This window comes from Tetrahymena thermophila, assembly GCF_000189635.1.
Source record: "Tetrahymena thermophila SB210 genomic scaffold scf_8254788, whole genome shotgun sequence".
Classification (NCBI taxonomy): Eukaryota; Ciliophora; class Oligohymenophorea; order Hymenostomatida; family Tetrahymenidae; genus Tetrahymena; species Tetrahymena thermophila.
This window is the reverse complement of record NW_002476544.1, coordinates 636,621-659,568: the sequence shown is the minus strand read 5'-3', so window position 1 is coordinate 659,568 and position 22,948 is coordinate 636,621. Positions and strand designations below refer to the sequence as shown.

Below are 22,948 nucleotides of genomic sequence, written 5' to 3'. Positions count from 1 at the left end.
AACATACTTAAAACTTCATTCTTATTTCATAAAATTTTGTTTATTTTTAGAAGCTAAAAAAGGTCTTTTGACTTAATTAAAATATTATAAAAATTTTTTCAATTCTGTATCAAAATTGTATAAAAAGTTATAATCTATATCATAATATTTTATTTATAAAAACCTTTAATTAATATTTTGATATAGATAAGCTAAAATTTATGTATTAAATCAATAATTTTAGAAGTTTGTTTTGATATTTTGAGATTAATAATTTTTTTACTTTTTTAATGAAAATATAAAAATTTTGAAAATATGTACTTAATAATACTTATTTATCTTGCGTGCAATATTTCATTTACCTTTTATTTCTTTTCATTTAATAATTAAAAATAAATATAAATTAATCTACTAAATAGATACTTATAACTTATTAGAATATTTAAAATTAAATTTTTAATTTAAAGTAGAAAAAAATAATTTCATTAATTTGGAGTTTTAACAAAGGATGTCTTAAAATAAACTTATCTAAATTGAGTAGTTCTTACTTGTTTACTATTTACTGATTTTTGAAATTTGTTTGGCTCTATTAATTAGAAATTTCTTTGTTTATATTTGATACATAAATTAGTAAATAAGTATTATCATTGTAAGAAAAATTTGTTAATTATTTATTTGCTTAAAAAACACCACTAAGAAAGTAACTAAGGAAGGATACTTTTCACAATAGCTTAGCAGTAATAGAAAAAAATATTTAGTAAATGCATTAAATAAATAGCAATTACAATAACAATTAAATGATTCCTCAATAATAAAATAACTCTGTTAGAGCTTACTAAAATCCATAGCAGCAATAATTCTAATAGCAATAAGAAAATAATAATGGAGCTTAGCAAAGTTAAAATGCTTTCGCTCATATTCCCTCAGGTTAATTATTAAGTAGCAATTACTAGTATTAATAATAACTATAATAGATATTTATTTTAGAACAAGAATGTTTGGGCAAATGTAACGATTGGTTTTTGAAAAACAATGTGAGATATAAAATTACTAATGAATAAGTTAGATTTTCAACTATGCTCGAACTAGAAGTTTTTGTTCTATAAACAAGAAATCGCATAAAATAATCACAATTTAATTGCATAAAATATGGATCAATATTCGGAGTCTTTTTAGGAACCTTGTTCTTCTATTTAAATAGATAATAATAATTTACTGGAGAATCTGTCTTTAGAATTAATGGTTTATCTGCTTTCGGTGGAGGCTTATTTTGTTATTTATTATCCAAACAACAGACTATTTCTGAGCTTGTCTCACACCACAACACAAATATTGATTTCCCTAAATTCGAGTTATATTTTGAATCTTCCCTACAAGACATTTACAAGCTAAGAAAAAAATTAGTGGAATGATTTAATGAAATACCTTTGAATTATTGGCAGATCACTAAAGTTAATTCTATTAATTGTATAATAAAATATTTAGTATTATTTACAATCTATACAAAATCTATATCTTTAATATCAATAAAATTAATTAAATTATCATTACAATTTAATTCTTTTCCAATAAATAAGTTAATATTTATCTTTAAAATATCAAGCAATATATTAAATTAAGAATAAAAATAATTATTTTATTTAATTTATTATTCTTTCACTCTCATGGCTATGTTTATTTCATAAGCACAAACAAAGTTGGTTTTTATTGAAATAATAAAATATATAAAATCTAATTTAAAATTTTTAAAGATTTTAAAATAAACCAATAAATATATAACAACTAAATATGGTCTTTTTTAAACAAGGAAATCATTCAATATACAAAAAATATTTCAAATGTGGTTCTTTAATCTATTTTTCTGTAACCAGCAATCATAATTTAAAGACAAAATTAGAAACAAATAAAAATACTAATTATGTAAAAGAATTTATTTAGTAAAAGAGAAAAATCCAAATCATGAGCTAAGTGTAAGAAAATGCTCTTTCTATATTTTTAATCTTATGCATAAAAGTATTATAAAAGTTTAAATAAATTCATAAAAGTATATTTTAATTTTATCAAAATCTGATAAATTTTATTTTATTAATATAAATTATTACTGTTTTTAATCAAATATTTAATATTTTTACAATGAATTTACTGCTAATGACCTTGCTTTTATTCATTTATTATCTATTGGTATCTCTTTATTATTTTTAATTGTATTTTATTAATTCAAATTTTTAAAAGCTTTGTGGAAATAAAATACACAAAATAATGTAATATTTACCTTTTTTTCTCATATATGAACACATTATTTAATTAAAACTCATTTTTAAAAAGTTGAAAATTATCACTCACAAATTATTAGAAATTTTCTTTTTCAATCAATGTAAAATGTAAGAAACTACAGTAGATTGTATTAAATTCTATAAATAATAAAATTTATTAACTTTTACCAACAAATTAAAAATATTTTTTTTAATGATAAAGAATATTTTTATATAAAATCATTTTAATCATTATTTTTTTAAATATCTTCTTACTTCATAAAAATAAATTATAAACTACCACTAATCAGTCCTTTTTTTGTGGTTATAATTTTATTATAAATAAAATTATTAGATTTGTATTATCTATGGCTAATTTTTAAAATTGTAATTGGGTGTTTATGACAAATTAGGAAAAAATACAAATATAATTAATAATAAATAATGATCTAATCGATTTACATTTTTACAAAATTATGCTTTATTTTTAAGAATAAAAGAATTACCAAAAGAATATTATGCTTTTTCGTCCTCATTTTAATAATATTACAAAATTATCATTTATTTATAGGTATTAATTCAATCATAGTTATAATTAAAAATCAATTAAAAAATAAATAAAAAATATTTTTATTCTTTAACTAAAGTTGGAATTACTTTTTTGAGAAAAAAATAAGTATTTAAATGACATATATGAATCATACAATTAATCTATCATTTTATGAATTAAGTAAATATATTAATAATTTTTATTTGAAATGAAAATGATTGATTAGAAGAACACTCTTTTTTATTAACTAAAATAATCTTAGAGCAAAATTTTCGCTTTATTTAGTGATAAACAAATTACTTTTATAGAAGAAAAATAAGATTAAAAATCAAACAATACCCATCAAAAATTTTAAAATTAGCAGCTAAATAAATGTGTGATTTAAATTGCATAATTCCAAGATTTATTTAATTTATTTACTTACTTTTTCTTAATAATTTTTTATACAAACAATTTCTTTTTTATTTAATTACACCCATATATAATAGATAAATGTATTCCAAATTTTGATTGATTGATTGAATGAATGAAATAGTTTAAAAGATAATTGCATGAATAAGTTATTAACATTCCCTCTATTATATTCTTAAATTTTTATTCTTTTCAGTTAAGAATTCTAATAAACTTCAAATGATACATGTATATTGTATTTTTGCAATAGAATTATTAAACCAACCAGATAAAAATAGATAATGATTATTAGCTTTTTTGAACTGAATTATTTGTGAAAGAGAGAAAATATTTATAGATTACTCTTTTTTACTAGAAAAAGAAAAATACACATTAGAATACACCCAATTACTTAATTTAATCATTAAGAATATTTGGTTTGAGTTTACATTTGTATAAATTTAAACACTAGATATACTTTTAAATTATTTCAAAATACTTATTTCTGTAATATCAACTATTTTTCTATTATGTTTTTAAAAATGTTAAGAAGTTTATTGTATTATTATGTTGTTTCTATAATATTAATGTAAAATAACTTATTTTGTTACTTTTTAGTTCTTTCTTAGTAAATATAACATAAAATTTACATATCAATCTATAATAGATCTAAAATTTAAGATAGATTTTTCTTAAATAATTATTTAATAAATTGGTATTAAATATATGCCTAAAATTTAATCCTAGTTATATATATAATACATAAATAATTTAAAAATTAAGATCAAACAAATTAAATAAAAAATAAATAGCACAATATAAATGGAATTAAATCAATAGCTGAATAATCTTTCGTTGTAGCAATAACAATAATAAGAAGAAGATATCTACGATGTTATTGTGATTGGCTCAGGTATTTCAGGCTTAGCAACTGCTCATAACTTAGTTAAAAATAACTATAAGGTTAAGATTTTAGAAGCTAGGAGTGTTTATGGTGGTAGAATTTCCAAGAATGAAAATCTGGCCAACTTTGCAGTAGAGACTGGAGGAGAAGAAATCCACCTTAGGAAAAGCGCTTACTTCTAGCTAGCAAAAGATATGGGAGCAGACATCATATCTGAGATAAGCCACAGCATTTATTTTGTAGAACACCCTGAAAAAGAAGAAATGATTACTGAAGATGATTTCTTTGAGCAGTTCCCTCAATATGATATTTGGGACATGACAGAAAAAGAATACGATCAACTTTCTTTTGATGTTTCAATTAAGGATTACTTAGAAGAAAAAAAAATCTATAGTAAATGTGGAAAATTCTATCAAAATTTACTTGGCACAGAAAATGGAACTTAATTATCTAAGATTTCATGGAAAGGAGTCTAAGAATATGATAAGTTAGTTGAAAAAAGCGATCATTCAATGATCACAAATATGTCCCATTATGATGTAATCACAAAGGCTTTTGGTGATGTGCTACCTCTTATATAATATAGCTCTCCAGTTAGCAAAATCGATTATTCTGATGAAAAATCAATTAAAATAACCATTAAAGATGGAAGAACCTTCTATTCTAAGCAAGTTTTAATCACAGTAACAATTAGTTAGCTGAAAAATAATTCTATTGAATTCATACCTTCTCTCCCATAAAACAAACTTGATGCAATTAAAACAATAAATTTTGGCATATCTGGTAAATTGCAATATCGTTTTAAAGAGAGATTTTGGCCAGAAAATTTCAATTCTATAATACTTTGGGACCATGATTTCGGTATGACTTGGAATAGCAGTCTTTGTAAGGACAGATCTAAAAGTAATGTGCTAACAACTTTGTTAGTAGAAGAAGTAGCTATCAAAGTAGAAGATGAATAAATTAGAAAAGAATTAATTTCTACTTTTTTGAAAAAGCTAGCAAAGCTTTTTAAGAACGATAAAATTCCTGAACTTCTTGAAGATCATATCTATACAGGTTACTCTACTAAGGAATACATAGAAGGAGGATATACAACTCCAACTTTACACTGGACAAAAGAAAGACAAGACTTGGCAGAGCCTTTATAAAACAGACTATTTTTCGGTGGTGAAGCAACCAGCATTTTAAACCACTCCACGATTCATGGTGCTTATGAATCTGCTTTGGTTTAGACTGAAAATATTTTACTAAGCAATAAAAAATGATAATTTATCAAATATTTCTATTTATTTAATATTTTATAATTATTTACTTATTTTGTTTATTGTTCATTAAATATTCAGTGTAAAAGTGCAAAAAAATAAATTTTGTATAAATTATATAAAAATAAAACAAAAATCAATTAATATAAATGAATTTAAATAATAAATAAAAATAAAAAATTAGTTTATTTTGAATAAATATATATACCTTATTTATATAGATATTTATTTAAAATTCTATAATTATTTTACTGAAATAAATAAATAAAGCCCCACAAAGTAAAAAAAAAAATTAGCAACAGAAAATGTAAAAACGAAGAAAAGAAGTAATTATTAATTAATTAAATTCACAGTTGCTACCCTTTTTTATGATTTACAACAATTGAGGATATTTAAATTCAAATAATAACATGATAAAAATGAATAAATATAATTCTAACTAAAAAATATAAATCTGATTTTTAAATATTTCTAAAAAAACATAAATAACTTTTTATTTTAAACTTAACTTTTAAAAATTTTCTTGCTATTTTAGAAAATTTTCATTTATAGCTTTTAGCAAACAATTTTAGATATTCTTGATATAAATCATCTCCTAATCCATTTTATTTACCTACATTTTTAAGAATTGGTTCAACAACTATTTAAATCAATTTATCTGTGGCATCATTAGAGTCAATATTTAAGCCTTCACATTTTCCATTAGTAAATGCAGAAATTTCTTCAAAGTTACTTTTTGCTCCTTCATCCAAATAGAAGCTATGTATAGGAATATTAGCTGCTTTTAGTTTTTACATTTCTTTTTTGTAGTCAGTTATCTCTGAATATTTTGTTGTTTTCCAATAGCTTTCTCCTCCATATTTTTCTCTATATTATTTAATTGAAGACATACTTTTTGAAGGAGCATCTGCAAGCAAAATTATTGCTGCTATTTCTTAATTTTAATTTTCTTAATTTGCATGTTAAAAACCTATTTCAACTGCTTCTTCATAATCTCCTCCTCCTGCAGGCTTTACTGTATCTAAAAATAAGCGTAAATTATCAACTTTTGATTCCCATGGAGAAGCTTGTAGAACACCTTCTTTTTGATCGTAATCCCTATAAACTGCAAATTACAGCTTGAAACAATCCTCTGGAATATTTTTTTTAGTATTTTTGATAATTTTACAAGATCTTTCGAACATTTCACTTACTGTTGTTTTAGCTTTATTTAATAAAGGTCCCATAGACCCTGTGCCATCAACTAAACAAAGAATACGAATTAGATTAGGTATTTCATTTGTACCTTTATTTTTGCTTGCTAAGAACTCTTTAATAAATTTTTCATCCTGTTCTAACATGGCCTATACAAATTTTTATCCCTCCTCATGATCTTTCTTTATTTGTTCAATAAATTTGTTTCTATTATCATATTCTTAATCCTCTCTTAGTTTACGATATTCACCTAGTTTTTTGTAGTGGTTATTATTATCTCTCATGTCTTTTAGTGCTTATTCATATCCAGGTCCTATAACCCTTTATAGCTCTTAATCCAAAAGAACCAAACTATAAGATCCAACTTATCCCTACCTAGCACTTCTGCCCATAATTTAAACCTCTTCAGATTTCTTACTTGAATAAAATGTTTAAATAACATGTACTCCTCCACTATTTAACACTTTTTAGTCACGACAAATAAAATCTGTTCCACGTCCAAATGAAGAAGTTAGGAGAGTTATTTACCCAGAAACAGTAGCTTTCTTAATTAATTGTTATTTTTTATCATTATTAGTTGATACTTCTTCTGTAATAATTTCAACATCCATCTTAATGTCTTTCATTTAATCAGACTAGTAGAAATTAATTAGCTTCTATTTTGATTCAAAGAAAACCAAAACGGATCTTAGATTTTTGTCAGAACCATTTCTGTTTAGATTTCTCTCAATTTCGTTTCTAAGTACCTTAAAATAATCATCTTCATCTTCAACATGTGTATCATCTTTTTCTGCGAATTTACGGTTATTTTTTCCAAAAACACTTGGAATATAAGTATCCTTAGTTATATTATATATTTTTTAAACTATGTTTTTTTCTGGTACACTCAAAGTTTCTAATGTACCTGTTACTCCCACAATACAATCAAATTTAAATGGAATTTCGGAATAGGAAAAGCTGCCACATTTTATGCTTATAAATGTATTTTCTTTTAATTTACTTTCACTTACTCTTTTTTATTCTAATTCATAAAAATAAGCAAATAATGTTTTATAGCCATAAGTGATATCAAATGATATACCATCTTATTCTTAGTAACCTATTTATAGATTTTAGACTACATATTTATGCTCGAAGTTTCTAGAATCTGATATCATGTCTTTTATAGATTCATCGATTATGCAATTCAAATTTTTAAATTTACTAATGCACTATTAGTAACACTCAGTTTCTTGTACTTCCTTAAGAGAAAGATAGTTACTCCTTCTATTCCATATAAATTGAGCAAGATCTATAATGCATTAATCTTATAAACGTGCTATGGGATTATAAAGTTTACCATAAAAATCTTATGAAAAGAAAACATCTACTTCATCAATCAATAAAATTTTTGGTTTTCTTTATTTATCTTTGTCAAGGCCTTTACTTCTTCCAGAAAAACCATTAGTAATATAATTAACAGCTAAATCACGAACTTATCCATTCTCATTTATAATTTATTCACATATTTTATTAAATATACCATATTTAATATTAGGGGTGACTCCAAGTGTGTTAAATAATTATACAAAACTATTGTAATCACGTTGGCTAAGATACTCGCTATAGCAAGCACAATAAATATCCATATCAAATAAAGCGAATGTAATAGAAGTAATAGCTAATATTATTGATTTACCCTCTCCTGTACCTAATTATACTAAATTATTATAAAGATTGTCCTTACTATATCCTATCCCTATCAAACGGAATATAGAAATAACTTATCCTGCATGAGGTTTTAACAAATAGTTGTGTTTATTTTCTAAATCGGCTACTTCTTTAAAGTATTATGTATTCAAAAGAGTCCATAATGCAAATAAATTAGCAACCAAAGATGGTAATTTTTATCTCAAAGAATTATCCCAATTAATTTTTCCTTCCTTCATTTCTACTTTTTTATTTGTAATCTATTTAGTTTTTATCACCAGATCTTCAATAATCTCTTTATCTGTCTTAGTATTTTTCTCTACATACAATAAATTTTTTGTAACTATTTCTTAGTATTCTTTTTCAAATTTCATATACAGTTCTTTGAGCTTTGTTTTATCTATTTCATCACCTCTAATGTTTTCAATTACATAATCAATACCATGCTTTTATGTACTTTCGTTAAAAATTGAAATAGAAACTCCTTTAAAGACTTCACTTTCTTCTATAATAGCTGCGCCATATCCATTTTCATCATCTTATAAATGAGCTGCTAACTTAGCCATTTTCATAGATTTAGATTCTTTGTCTTTAAAATATTTATTTTTTAAAAAATTATCTAGTTTTCCAGAAATCTTTTTCTTAAATGGATGTAAATTTTCAGAGTGTTTTTTCATTTGAATAATGTTTTAAGCGACACTGTCAACATTTTCTAAATCAATGTTATTTTCTATTTTATCTATTCTCTAGTCAATTTTATCATTAAGTTCATCAATATGTTTTTCAACTGGTATAAATTAGTTAACATTATTCTTTAAACTCTCAATATTCTCATAAAACTGATTAATTTGTTTATAATCCTTATCTTAAATCTATGAGTCTTCTTTTCTTAATACCTAATAAACTTTTTCTTCTTCTTCTTCAATTTTCTTTACTATAGTTGGAATGCATTCCTTTTCATAGCATTCAGGTTCAAATTTAGTTTCTTTAAAGTCAATTTTGGCTTCTTGTGCTTATTTAAGTGTTTATAAACCTTTTTATATCTATTTGTAGTAATCATCCTTATTTAGATCTTAAATGAAATTAAACTTCATAATATCGTTTTTAGAATCAAATAAACGATTAGCAAGTTTTTCCATGCATTCTTTAAAGCTTACACTTTTTTCTTAAATAGTGGCAATAGCCTTTGGTAACTATTCGAAGCAAGAACTCAAATTATTTACTTTTTAAAAATCTTTTTTTAGCTTTTAAACTAAATTTTCCCATTTTTTAATTGTTGTAAGATCTTTTTCGATATGTTGTACTTTATCATTATTTAAGTCTTCATCAAAATTTTTGAAAATATCAATAAAGAAGGTTTGTAGAATTGAGCAAAATTCCTGTAAAATTTTATCAAAATCACTTGATAACAATTATTCCTTGTAGTCTTTAATAGTTTACAACAGATTCAAGAATAATTCATACTCTTTCTCATATTAATCAGTGTTGTCCTCAAACTTTTCTATGCATTTTAAATTATTCACCTTATTTTTCATTTCTTCTTTTATTGTGTTTGATACTTTCTCAAATTAAGATTTTATTTTTTCATCATTTTCAAAATGTTTATTATATTCTAAAAGTTTAATGGCTTTTTGTACTCCATCTTTAGGTTTACCACTTTCCATATCTTCTTAAAATTTACTAAGTATAGATTAACATTCTTCTTAAACTAATTTTCTCATCTTATCTTCAAAATTATGCATTTTTTATGCTTTGCACTCATCTAAAAATACTTTTTTCCTGTCTAAATCTTCACATGACTAAAGTTCGTTAAATTAATCTTCAAAGACTTTCCTTCTCTACTCATTTTATTATTTAGAAGTATCAAATTAATCTTTTAATGCTTATTTTAATTCTTCAGGTACTGAGTTCATGAGAGTTTCAACTTTTAAGATTTGTTATGATTGTTGACTTGAATCTGAAGATTAATAATCTACTATTTGTTGTCTTACTTTAATGATAAGTATCTGCTATAAATTTGTATAGCACTCTGCATATTTAAGGTTTCTACCTTTAACCTTACTGAGCTTTTCTAAAATTTATTTTGGAGGGTGAAATATAAAATCTTTTTCATCTTCATATTTAGTTGCTGTTATTTCTTCTACTTTTTTTTCTAGATCACTCTATAATTAATTTAATTTATCTTTATTTTTTTTATCTTTACTATGAGCAGCTAATAATTATAAAATTTAGGTAATATATTCTCTCTTTTCTTCAACTTCAAAAAAGTCAGATTACTTTAAAAGTGCAGTAATGCTTTCTAAAAATTTTGAAATCTTTTGATCAATATCTGAAATTATTGATTCTATTTCAGTATCAATAGTTTCCAAAAAACTTTTTTCAAAATATTCTTTAAAAGAAGACTTTGATTTTTTAATTATTTCAATAGTTTTAATTATCTTCATGATAATATCTTTTTCAATTTAATTTCCAAGTGCTAATGCATCTAATTTAGCCTATTCTAACAAAGTTTCAGTTTGATATTAAAGTTATGCCTTTATCTAATTCATAGCTTTCTAATTTACAGGATTATCATCGAGTTACATTAATTCAGTTTTAACTGCAACAAAATCATTTTTTTCTATTGCTTGTAATATTTTTTTGTAATTATCTTTGAATTCATCATTCAAAGCATTTTGCTTAGACTAGTAGAGGTTGAAAAATTTATTTTCTTCAAATTTATTATCAGTATGACTTAATAGTTTAGATATAATAATAGATTTTGCTAATTTTTATTTATCTATCGTAGGTTAACTCATATCATGACTCAATTCTATGTAATACTATTACATCCTATTTTTTTAATCTTGAATCAATTAATTTGGTTAAATCAACGAGCTAGTCTCTTCATATTTTTATAAGCTCATTAATTCTTGAATAAGTTCTGATAATTATAAAGCACTCTAAGTCTTTTTTTTTTCATCTTATTCATGTAAATCTATGATATTCTCGTAGTGATTAAGGATTTATTAATTTTTGGATTCTTTGTAAAATGCTAAAAATTCTTTCAATTATTCCAATAAAGTATTAGCGTCATCTCTTGTCCACTTATTTTAGCAGGCAACACGAATATAATTAAGATAATCTTCAATTTTACTTCCATCAAGCTTTACTAATAAACGTTATCTATTTAATTGTTATTCCTTTTATTCTGATTTTTCTAATTCTTATTTTTCTTCTTCCTTATCTTTAACTTAGAAAAGCTAACCACCAGTACTAGCTGCATTTATTAATTCTTTTACTTAATTAAAGACAACTTATACTGATTTTTTAAACATAGAGCATGCATTTTCTCTTAACTCTGTTAATTTAGAATTGTATTCTTCAAACAATATCATTGCTTCCAATTCTTTAATCAATTCAGAAGCTACTTAGATATTTCCATAATTCTTTTAGCTTAAATCTATTTCTCCTAGTTTTTAAATGATTTCAAATTAAGAATACTTCAAAAGCTCTTATGATATATGAGTTATAGTTTAATCATAAGCTCCTTTATTTACATCGTTCATCCATTGAGCACATTTTAATTGATTTAAACAACGGTAAATCTTTTAGAAGTCTACTTTCTTCTTATCATGCTAGAAATCACTCAAAAGTTATTCTACATCTCTTTTAATTTATTGCATTAATGACTATATTTCCTAGATAGATTTGTAGTAGGTATCAGCAGTTCTATTCTCTATTCCATTTATTTTTCTAAATTAATCCATCTCCTCTACAAGGTTTTTTAATTAAAGAAATGCCTAATCTGGTTCTTTTCTAAGAATCTCTTCAATCTTTTTGCTAATCTTTTCAAATTTTTCTAATAAATTTTTAAAAAGATTGTTTTTTTGATTTTTAACATAATCAATATTAATATTTTAAGCAAGTAGTAAATTCTTTTCAGCATTTTCGATAATTGAAATTTATTCATTTATAATGTTAATATCTTCGTCTTTTAGTAATTATAATTTCAAAATTTCAATTACTTCTTAAACTGATTAGTCTATTCTCGTTTTAAATTAATCTTTGATTCTTTCTAATTGATCCAAAATAGGCTAATCATCTAAGTGATTTTTAAATTGCTTTCGATATTGAGTTATTTTATAAATTGCTTGAGCTAGATCATCAAAATTTTTGTTTTTTAATGCTTGAATACAAGAAGCAAAAACATCTTCAATTTATTTTTATATCTTTTAACACGCTTCATTATATTACTACATTACTTCTGGAAAGTACTCAGAAATCAGCTTAATATTACCTAGATTAACTAAAACTGAAGTTTGAATGATATTTTCTTGGTCAAAAACTTCAGCAAGCTTTTTAATTGCAAACTTTAATTGATCAATTAAATCATTAGCATTGCTAGTATGAGCACCTAAATGATTGTTTTTTAAGCTTTATATTTATTAAAACTTTTAAATAAGTTCTTAATATTACCTTAGATAATTTGTATCTAATTTGTTGTTGTTGTTTATTTATTAATTTAGCTACTCAGTAGCATTTTCATATTCTTTCTTGATAACATCCTTAATATAATTTACACAATACTCATAAGTTTATTTTGTAGATTCTTAACTTAAGATGTCCATTAAAAATTTTAGTTCGTCTAACTTAAAATTAATTAATTCATACTCACTTCTACTTAGTGCAGAAATTATAGTTTATTGTGTTTTTTATGTATACTCAGTAATTGCAGAATAAGAATTAGTTGTTATGGAAAATTTGAAAACGGAACTAGGATCTAAAATTCCTTCCTGTTTAATTAGGCTTTTTAAAATTTCAGCTGGATTTCCTTTAATAGGATCTATTTTGTTACATGATTTCTTAGTTTTTTCAATCATGTCTTCAAATAGACTAACAAAAGCTTTATCAGATTTTTCTTCTATATTTGAATCAAGACTTTTTTTAATATTGATTAACTCAGAATTAATATTATAATCTTTAGGATATTTTGAAAATAAATAAGAAAAGGAGCTTAATTTATCTTAAATATCTTCAACAAATCCTACCAGTATGTGAGCTAATTGCTTAATGCCTTAGCCTCTATCACCTTAACTCTTGAAACTTAGTAATATTACAGGTCTCACACTCTTGCATTTTTTTATTGCTTTAACAATTCCTAAGCCATTTGCTATATCTACTTCTGGTCCAGCAGTGTCATCAAAACCAGGTGAATCACATAAAATAATTGAATCGTTTGAAGGAATATTAAGGTCTTTAAAATTAATATTTACAGGTGTAATAAAACGAGTCTCAGAGGTAGCTGAAAATCCTACTTTTATTTTTTAAAGTGTCTTATTCTTTATTTTAACAGGACCTATGTAATCATAAAAAGTACCCTCTTGTATTTAGATTCTTTTCTGAGCCATCTCTGAGCCAGCTAAAAAGTGAATAGTAGTAGATTTACCTGCTCCTGTTCCACCTAAAAGTATAATAATGTCTTATCCTTCTATAACTTTAGCAGCTTTATCTGCTTCATGAATCAACCTTTTCATTTCGTGAATATTTAAAGGTCTTACCTTTTTAATAAGCTTATCTGTTTCATCAATAATACCTTCAAAATTATCTTAATCTATGTTTAATTTTATATTTTGTAAATTTTAGTTTATTTCTGGAGTTATTAATTCTTCAACTTTCAAGCGCTTTTCGATTTTTTCTTTCTAAGTCAAAAGTTACTAGTTTCCTGAATCAGTTTGAGGAGTATCTACCTATTGATGCAAACTTAAACAAATTTCTATCATTTCAAGTAAGTATTTTTCACTACTTTCTGGGGTTAAAGAGATGTCTTTTCTTAAATCATCATAGTTGTTATACCTTTTTGTTATGTCTAAAGGTTGATTTTTAGGGAGATTAGTATCTTGACATTAATTTTCCTTAATTTCCGTTTGATTATTATTTGAATCTTCAGGCTATGATTATTCTATTTGATTTTCATTATTCTTATTATTTAATTAAATGTATATTTTTTGTGCTTCTTTCAGCTTTTCAATTCTTATTTTAGATTAATTGGCATTGTTTAACTAACTTTTGCTCATATACTTTTGAACTTGATTTTCAGCATCTTCAATTTCATCTTGTATTGAATTTGCATCACTTATATCTAATTCTTTAAGGATTGAATTTAATTAACTTTCAAATTATTATGATTAATTTGCATTTTAAGAGCCTTCTATTTAATTCATCAAATCTTTTAATTCTTTTGCAATTATTTCAGCATCTTTCAGTTTTTGAAGAGTTTCTTTTTTTTATTGTACTTTACTTTGTTGATTTCTCTTTTCATACACTTCGATTTCGTCTAATACTTCTTTTATCTCAGATTAAATTAGGCTAGCATCTTTTAAATCGAGTTATTATAGTAAAGTATTCAATTTCTCATCTAATTATTACTATTTAGCTTTATTTTAATCAATTATAGTTTCTCCTTTCAATTCTAGTAATTCCTTATGTATTGCTGATGCTTTTTTTAACTTTTCAAGTCTTAATTTGGATTAATTGGCATTGTTTTACTAGTTTTTGCTCAGATACTTTTGAATTTGATTTTCAACATCATTTATTTCTTCTTATAATATATTTGCATCATGTATGTCTAAATCTTCAAATATTTAATTTAATTCACTTTCAAGTTATTATTATTAAGTTTGATCTTAAGGTTTTTCAGTTTATGATTTCAAATCATTTAATTCTTTAACAATTTTTTCTGCTTCTTTTAGTTTATCAAGAGTTTCCTTTTTTTAAAGCACTTTATTTTGTTAATTTTTCTTTTGACAACTTTCAATTTAATCAAGTGTATCTTAGATCTCAGCTTAAATGTAGCTTTCATTTTCTAAATCTAGTTCTTTCAGTAAAGTTTTCAATTTTTCTTCTAATTATTATTATTTAACTTAATTTTAATCAAGTACAGTTTCTCCTTTTAATGCTAGTAATTCATTGTACTTTACTTGGGCTTATTCTAACTTAGCAAGTCTTATTTTAGATTCAGATACCTTACTTAGCTAATTTCTACTAGTTTACTTTTCAATCAGATCTTTAATTTCTTCTATTTCTTCTGTTATTAGTTTTGCTTCATGTAGCTCTAATTCATTAAGAAGTTAATTTAATTAACTTTCAAGTTATTATTATTAAGATTAATTTTAAGAACCTTCAGTTTATTACTTCAAATCTTTTAATTATTTTACAATTTCTTCAGCTTATCTCAGTTTTTGAAGAGTGTCTTATTTTTCAAGTAATTTATTTTGTTGATTTCTCTTTTTACAATTTTCAATTTAATCAAGTGTATCTTAGATCTCAGATTAAATGTAGCTTTCATTTTCTAAATCTAGTTCTTACAGTAAAACTTTCAATTATTCTCCTAATTATTATTATTTAACTTAATTTTAATCAAGTAGAGTTTCTCCTTTTAATGCTAGTAATTCCTTGTACTTTGCTTGGGCTTAATCTAACTTAGCAAGTCTTTATTTAGATTCAGAAACCTTGTTTAGCTAATTTCTACTAGTTTACTTTTCAATCAGATCTTTAACTTCTTCTATTTCTTCTGTTATTAGTTTTGCATCATGTAGCTCTAACTCATTAAGAAGTTAATTTAATTAATTTTCAACTTATTATTATTAAGTTTATTTTTAGGAACCTTCAGTTTACTACTTCAAATCTTTTAATTTTTACACAAATTATTCAGCTTATCTCAGTTTTTTAAGAAGGTCTTATTTTTCAAGCAATTTATTTTGTTGATTTCTCTTTTTACAATTTTCAATTTAATCAAGTGTATCTTAGATCTCAGATTAAATGTAGCTTTCATTTTCTAAATCTAGTTATTTAAGAAGGTCTTTTAATTAGCTTTCAAGTTACTCTTGAATTTTTTATGGAGCAACTTAAGTAAGATTCCAAGACGGAATGTCTTCTTACAAGTTTACTTTCTGTATTTCCATTTAAGAGTTTTAGACATACGAACTGCTTTACTATGAGCTCTATTAATTTCTCTATATTTCTTCCATTTAGATATCTTAAAGATTTTAATCTTCATTACATCCATTTGACTTTGTTTCTTCACTATCGCTTCCGAAATCCATTTTTAATACTTTCTTTAAATTATTTTTTTGATCTATTTTTTTCCTTATTTATAATTTATAAAATCTATTGAGTATTATTCTGGCTCTTTTTAAAGTGTTGGTATTGAATTATCTATAAGTTAAGTTAATAAAAATAAAATCCTTTAATTTAAATTTATAATAACAAATTTCAATATTCCATACAAACTAGTTAAATTTTATTTTATTAATAAATAAATATAAAGTATTTTTCATTAGTGAATATCATGTAACTGGATGACTGACATATATATCTTTCAATTGCTGCTTAAAATCAATGAATTTATTTTAATTTTATATAATGAGAAAAACTTAGTAAAATATTACTTTCAAACAAACTATGAGTGGGTTTCCAATAAATAAATGGATGAATGATATTTAAGGATATCAATTTTCTTTTATAGATAAATATTTTAGTTTGAAAATCTAGAATCTTACATTAAATAAGAATGTCTGTTAAAATCTGAAAGGAAAAATAGATTTTTTAGAAATTATATGTTTGTGGTAAACAAATCATTGATTCTAAAAATAATTAAAATATTATTTAAGTGAGATACTGACAGTAAACGTCATCAATCAAAAATATAATAATCATACAAAATAGATGATCTCCTAATTTAAGCAAAAACGTATTCCTCACTAAGTCTTCTCTCTGTATTTTTTGAGGAATTACAACATATTTAGAAAAAATTATGACATTTTAGCTATCAATTGACTCTTTGATAAATTGTGCTTACAACCATTTAAATATGAGAAATGATGCAAACAAAATTAGATTTTTATTAGTTGGTTCTATTTGATTTAAAGATTCATAATATCTTCCTAAGATTAGTTATGTACAGATATTTGACGTAAGATGCAAAATAAAATACTTTTATTAGCAATTAAACAAAACATATTTAGTCAAAGCTTAACTTTAAGCTAAAATAGCTACTAATTCGTTAATTTTTTACTTTCTTCATCCTTAATCTCTCAAAAATCAATTTGAATAATTTACTGTATTACTTCTAATTTCATTTTTATGTTTTTATGGATGTTGATTGGAGTTTTTAAGATTTTAAAAAAAATTAATATTTTTGTTCACCCTCGGCATATGCTTAGTAAACTTATTGAGGCAATACATTATTTTTGTGTATAGACTGAGAAAAGATATTAATTAAATAAATAAAAGACTTATTTTATCTAAATTAAGCTAACATATTATATATTATGGTTAAAAATAAAAAAAGAGATTAATAAATTGTCTTTCACTAACAATATATATATCACTTTAAAGCTAGTTCTAAAATAATGAGACTCTCAATCTATTTCATATATATGATTGATTAAATTACTTTTAATTTTGTTACACTTATAAGTACTCCTCGAATGGGAAATTATCAATTTGTTTTGCTTGGTTGTTTCTTTGTAGTCACGTTACTTTTTTAAATTATGAACAACTACCTAAATCAGATAAAAAAGCGAAGTTAAAATACAAAAGCTTACATTTTTTTATTTATATCCTCAAAATAATATCAATAATTTAATAATTAAGATATTCAGAACAACCTAGTCTATTAAAATTTTAACATGATAATAATTTTAAAACCTTAAATATATAAAAAGATCTTTATTTCTATTATATTATTTAAATTTAAAAATGTTATTTCTCAAGATATTTTTGGAATGTAATTATATGTAATCTAATAATCTCAACTTTAGATTAGGTAACTGAAAAGGTGATGATGTCATATTATGAGGAAAATTCAATTTTAAAAACTAGTTTTTTGTTTTTAGACTGAGAAAAGATATGAATTAAATCAAAGACTTATTTTATTTAAAAATAAAAAAGAGATTAATAATTTTTTTTATTCTAACAGGTATTAATTTGTTTTTTGTAAATTGTTTGAATTTGTGAGAAATATATATACCACTTTAAAGTTAGTTCTAAAGTAAGTAAGTAAGTAAGTAAGGAAGAAGGCTTTCAAGTTATTTCATATGAAGAATTTTAATTTATTTAAAGTTATATGAACTCCTTTAAAGATAATCATATGATTGGGAATTATCAGTTTGTTCTTTGTAGTTAAATTTTTTTTAATTATTGACAACTATCAAAATCTGATGAAAAATTGTAAATTACAATTTAAAAACTTATGCTTTGTTATTTCAATTCTCAAAGCAATTACAATAATTTTATAGTTAAGATATTCATAAATTATCTATTAAAATTTTAATATGAAAATAATTTTTGAAACTAGGAATATAAAAAAAGGTCTATTTAATATATTTTACATTTTTAAATTTTATTCCTCAAAATGATTTTGGAATGTAATTATAATTAAATAATCCCCACTTTGGATTACGTAGAATTCAATGTTGATGTTAGATTGGAGGAAAATACAAAATGAAAATAAAATTCTTTTATTTTTAATTTACATCACTAATTCGTAAATTTATTACTCTATTCTTAATTAATCAATCAAGAATCAATTTAAAAAACTAATTTTTTGTTTTTAGACTGAGAAAAGATATGAATTAAAAAAAGACATATTTTATCTAAATTAAGGTAATATATTATGGTTAAATTTTTTTATTCTAACAGAGGTATTAAATAATTTATGAAGCCACAATTCAAAAAGTTATGAGGTCATCCATGCATTTTGAGTTGTATTCCATTAAACAGGAAGATCTTCTATTTTAACATTTTTGAAGCTTAAATGCTTACTCCAAAAATAATCATAAACCTTTCTTTAGAGTATTTTCTTCCTATATTTTTTATAGAATAGAGAATATTCAGTAACAATAAAGATATTTTAGATATTATAACCAGGGGTGAAAAAAGTGTTGTCATAGCGTTAATTTCGTCAAAAAAAATATTTTAAAAAAATTAATATTTATGTTCACCCTAAGCATACAACTTAGTAAGCTTATTGAGGTAATAAGGTATTTTTTAAGTATAGACTGAGAAAATATATTAATTATATAAAAGATTTATTTTATTTAAATTAAGCTAACATATTATAGTTAAAAATGAAATAAAATAAAATAAATTGCCTTGCTCTTGCAATATATATATCGCTTTAAAGCCAATTCTAAAGTAAGGAGGCTCTAAAACTATTTCATATGAATAATTTATTAAATTATTATTAATTTAGTTACAGATATAAGTACTCCTACAATAGGAAATTATCAATTTGTTTAGCTTGTTTGTTCCTTGTAGTTAATTTTTTTGAATTATTAACAACTAACAAAATAAAATAAAAAGTTGAAGTTAAAATGTAAAAACTTATGTTTTGTTATTTTAATCCACAAATTAATTACAATAATTTAATAATTAAGATATTTAGAGTTTTTTCTATTAAAATTTTAACATGAAAATACGATTTGAAACATTAAATAAATAAAAGGATCTTAATTTCCATTAAAATTTAAATTTTATTTATCAAAATATTTTTGGAGTGTAATCGTAATCAAATAATCTCAGCTCTAGATTACGTAGGTAGAATAGTTGCTAGCTGATGTTAGATTATGAGGAAAATACAAAATGAAGATATAATACTTTTTTTTAATCAGCACCACACATTAGTAAATTTACTACTCTTATCATCCTTAACCAATGAACTCCTCCAAAGATATACATATAATTAGGAATTTTCAAATTTATTTTTGATTGTTTGTTCTTTGTAGTTAATTTTTTTTAATTATTGACAACTATCAAAATCTGATGAAAAATTGAAATTGAAATTATAATAAAAACTTATTTTTTGCTATTTTTATCCTTAATTTAATTATAATCATATAATAATTCAGATATTCAAAACCTTCTCTATCAAAGATTGAGTGTTAAATTACTTTTTGAAACCTTCATTTAAAAAAATATCTTATTTAAATTGTTAAATTTTATTTCTCAAAATATTTTTAGAATGTGCTTGTAATCAAATAATCTTGATTTTTGATTAAGTAGAATAGAGTGCTGATGTTAGATTAGGAGGAAAATAAAATACTTTTTTTTTACTTAATATCACAAAATTTACTAGAAAAAATTGATTTGAAAATGCAAAAAACTTAGAAAGAAATTTGTTATGTTCAATAAATTTTTTCTTCTCCTATTTATTTTATTGTGCAAATTGATAAATTTTACATTTTTTTAAACATATCAGATTGATTGTTTTTTTTAAAATAAAGTCTTTTAACCTTTTCAAAGTCTAATTGATAAGTGAAATATATTAAATAATATTCAAAATAAAAAAGACCATTTAGTTAATAGCAACATTTTTTATTACATTTTTAGAACATGAATAAATAATTATTACCACTATTTAGTAAATAGCCATATTTAAAACCATATCCATCTATATAATATAAAAAAAGATAAATATTTAATTTATATTGATTACATAATAAGTTATGCTAATTGTAAATCTTAGTTTTATATTAAAAAATGGGTATTCAAAATTCATTATAAAAAGAATAATTTATTAGTTTGAATATTGATATGTCAATACACATTTAAAATATTATTATTAAGTTAACAAAAATGAATTCATTTAATTTATTATAAATTAATTTTATTTACAAAAAAATTCCTTCATTTTTAAATATGATTTTAACTTTAATCTGCGATAGAATTACAAATATTAGAAATACTATCATTTATAAGCCTTTTCTTACTCCTTGCAATTTCTCTAAGGCTTATAAAATAAACACAATTATTTATTTGAATAGGTTGGCTCAAAATCTATTTCAAGTATAATTTCTTATTGATTGTATTTTTTTATAAAAAATCATTTTTAAGCCAATAAACAACAGTAGAGAATTTTAATAAATATAAATAAAATGTTATTTATGCTTTAGTAAACTTAAAAAATAATAATGATTTTTTAATTTATTTGACATAGATTAAGACATAATTCAAAATAATAACTTTAGCAGCTTCAATTGTTGTATTTAAACAGGAAGATTCACTGTCAAGTATGCTAATTCATTAAAATAAGTTTTTATGCTCACCCTTCGCATACAGATTAGTAAGCTTATTAAGGTAATACAGTAATTTTTGTTTGTTGACTGAGAAAAGATATGAATTAAAAAAAGACTATTTTATCTAAATTAAGCTAACATATTTTAGTTAAAAATGGAAAAAGACATTAATAAATTGACTTGTTCTAACAATATATATATTGCTTTAAAGCTAATTCTAAGGTAAGGAGGCTCTCAAACTATTTGATATGAATTTTTAATTTAGTTACAGTTATAAGTATTCCTCTAAAGAAAGATATGCATATACTTAAGAAATTATCAATTTGTTTGTTCCTTGTAGTTAATTTTTTTGAATTATTAACAACTATCCAAATTAGATAAAAAATTGAAGTTAATATGCAAAAACTTATGTTTTGTTATTTGTATCCTCAAAGTAATTAAAATAATTTAATAATTAAGATTTTAAGAGCCATTTTTATTGAAATTTTAACATGAAAATACTTTTTTAAATATTAATTATGTAAAAACTTTTTAATTTCTATTATATTTTAAATTTTTAAATTTTATTTCTCAAATTATTTTTGGAATTTAATTGCATGTAATCAAATATTCTTAACTTTAGATTACGTAGGTAAAATTGGTGTTGATATTAGATTAAGAGGAAAATACAAAATAAAGATAAAATACTTTTTTTTTAATAAACATTACTAATTCATAAATTTACTACTCTCTTCATCCTTATTCAATCAAAAATCAATTTTAAAAACTAATTTTTTGTTATTTTGATCCTCAAAGTATAGGGGGAAATAAAAATTTACTAGAAATTAATTTATTTGAATATAAAAAAAAATTTGTACACCGAAGGTTGTACAAAAAAAAAATTAATATTTTAGTTCACCCTGGGCATGCAGCTCAGTAAGATTATAGCTTAATCTATATAAAATAAAACTTTTATTTATTTAATTCATATCTTTTCTTAGTATATACACAAAAAATACCTTATTTCCTCTAGCTTTCATATTATAGTTAAAATTAAAAAAGAGATTAATAAATTGTGTTTTTCTACCTGATGTTGCAATTTGTTTTTGTAAATTGTTTGAATATGTGAAAAATATATTCAAGTAAGAGGCTCAAAAGATAGGGATATATTTGGGAAATTATCAATTTATTTTACTTGTTTGTCACTTGAAATTAATTTTTTTGAATTATTAATAACTATCCAAATAAGACGAATAATTGAAGTTAAAATTTAAAAACTTATGCTTTGTTATTTTGATCCTTAAAGAAATTAAAATAATTTAATAATTACGATATTCATTCAGAGCCTTCTCTATAAAAGGTTTAAAATGAAAATACTTTTTGAAACCTAAAATATAAAAAAAGATCTTAATTTCTATTATTTTCAATTTTTAAAATTTTATTTCTCAAGTTATTTTTGGAATGTATTTGTGTGTAATCAAATAATCTTAACTTTTGATTACGTAGAAAAGAGTACTGATGTTTAATTAATAGGAGAATAAAGTACTTTTTCTTTATACTTAATTTAGGAAAATCTAATACAAATTAATTTAATTGAATATGCAAAAAACTCAAAAAGAAATTTGTTATATTCAATAATTTTTTTTCTTCTACTAACTTGACTTTTATTGTGCAAATTGATAAATTTT

At 22.6% G+C, this 22,948-nt stretch overlaps 7 protein-coding genes across 7 annotated transcripts in view; 4 read left to right on the top strand and 3 right to left on the bottom strand. All coding sequences in view use genetic code 6, as the record gives it.

The window, feature by feature from the left end:
* Positions 1-354: 354 nt before the first annotated feature.
* On the bottom strand, positions 355-1,645 carry TTHERM_000264709 (transmembrane protein, putative; the record flags this gene model as incomplete). Its single annotated transcript, XM_012795907.1, has 2 exons — positions 355-1,349; positions 1,405-1,645. The coding sequence occupies 2 exons, from the start codon at positions 1,643-1,645 to the stop codon at positions 355-357; spliced, it is 1,236 nt and encodes a 411-aa protein (XP_012651361.1).
* A 2,348-nt stretch (positions 1,646-3,993) lies between these two features.
* TTHERM_00264690 (flavin containing family amine oxidase) lies at positions 3,994-5,343 on the top strand (the record flags this gene model as incomplete). Its single annotated transcript, XM_001009119.3, has 1 exon — positions 3,994-5,343. The coding sequence occupies one exon, from the start codon at positions 3,994-3,996 to the stop codon at positions 5,341-5,343; it is 1,350 nt and encodes a 449-aa protein (XP_001009119.1).
* A 539-nt stretch (positions 5,344-5,882) lies between these two features.
* On the bottom strand, positions 5,883-16,307 carry TTHERM_00264680 (helicase carboxy-terminal domain protein, putative; the record flags this gene model as incomplete). The annotated part of the gene is made up of 1 exon (XM_001009118.3): positions 5,883-16,307. The coding sequence occupies one exon, from the start codon at positions 16,305-16,307 to the stop codon at positions 5,883-5,885; it is 10,425 nt and encodes a 3,474-aa protein (XP_001009118.1).
* A 2,401-nt stretch (positions 16,308-18,708) lies between these two features.
* TTHERM_000263707 (hypothetical protein) lies at positions 18,709-18,949 on the top strand (the record flags this gene model as incomplete). The annotated part of the gene is made up of 2 exons (XM_012795906.1): positions 18,709-18,870; positions 18,929-18,949. 2 exons carry the CDS (start codon positions 18,709-18,711, stop codon positions 18,947-18,949), a joined length of 183 nt encoding a protein of 60 aa, XP_012651360.1.
* A 72-nt stretch (positions 18,950-19,021) lies between these two features.
* TTHERM_000263700 (hypothetical protein) lies at positions 19,022-19,537 on the top strand (the record flags this gene model as incomplete). Its single annotated transcript, XM_012795905.1, has 1 exon — positions 19,022-19,537. One exon carries the CDS (start codon positions 19,022-19,024, stop codon positions 19,535-19,537), a length of 516 nt encoding a protein of 171 aa, XP_012651359.1.
* Positions 19,538-20,904: 1,367 nt separating this feature from the next.
* On the top strand, positions 20,905-21,460 carry TTHERM_000263693 (hypothetical protein; the record flags this gene model as incomplete). The annotated part of the gene is made up of 2 exons (XM_012795904.1): positions 20,905-21,051; positions 21,203-21,460. The coding sequence occupies 2 exons, from the start codon at positions 20,905-20,907 to the stop codon at positions 21,458-21,460; spliced, it is 405 nt and encodes a 134-aa protein (XP_012651358.1).
* Positions 21,461-22,595: 1,135 nt separating this feature from the next.
* TTHERM_000263686 (hypothetical protein) overlaps positions 22,596-22,948 on the bottom strand; it is a gene marked incomplete at both ends in the record, with an annotated part of 478 nt that continues 125 nt past the window's right edge. Inside the window, 3 exons of the mRNA XM_012795903.1 lie at positions 22,596-22,647; positions 22,763-22,818; positions 22,918-22,948. The exon at positions 22,918-22,948 is cut by the window's right edge and continues 125 nt beyond it. Of these exons, the coding sequence (XP_012651357.1) occupies positions 22,596-22,647; positions 22,763-22,818; positions 22,918-22,948 (139 nt within the window). The remainder of the gene's footprint in view (positions 22,648-22,762; positions 22,819-22,917) is intronic.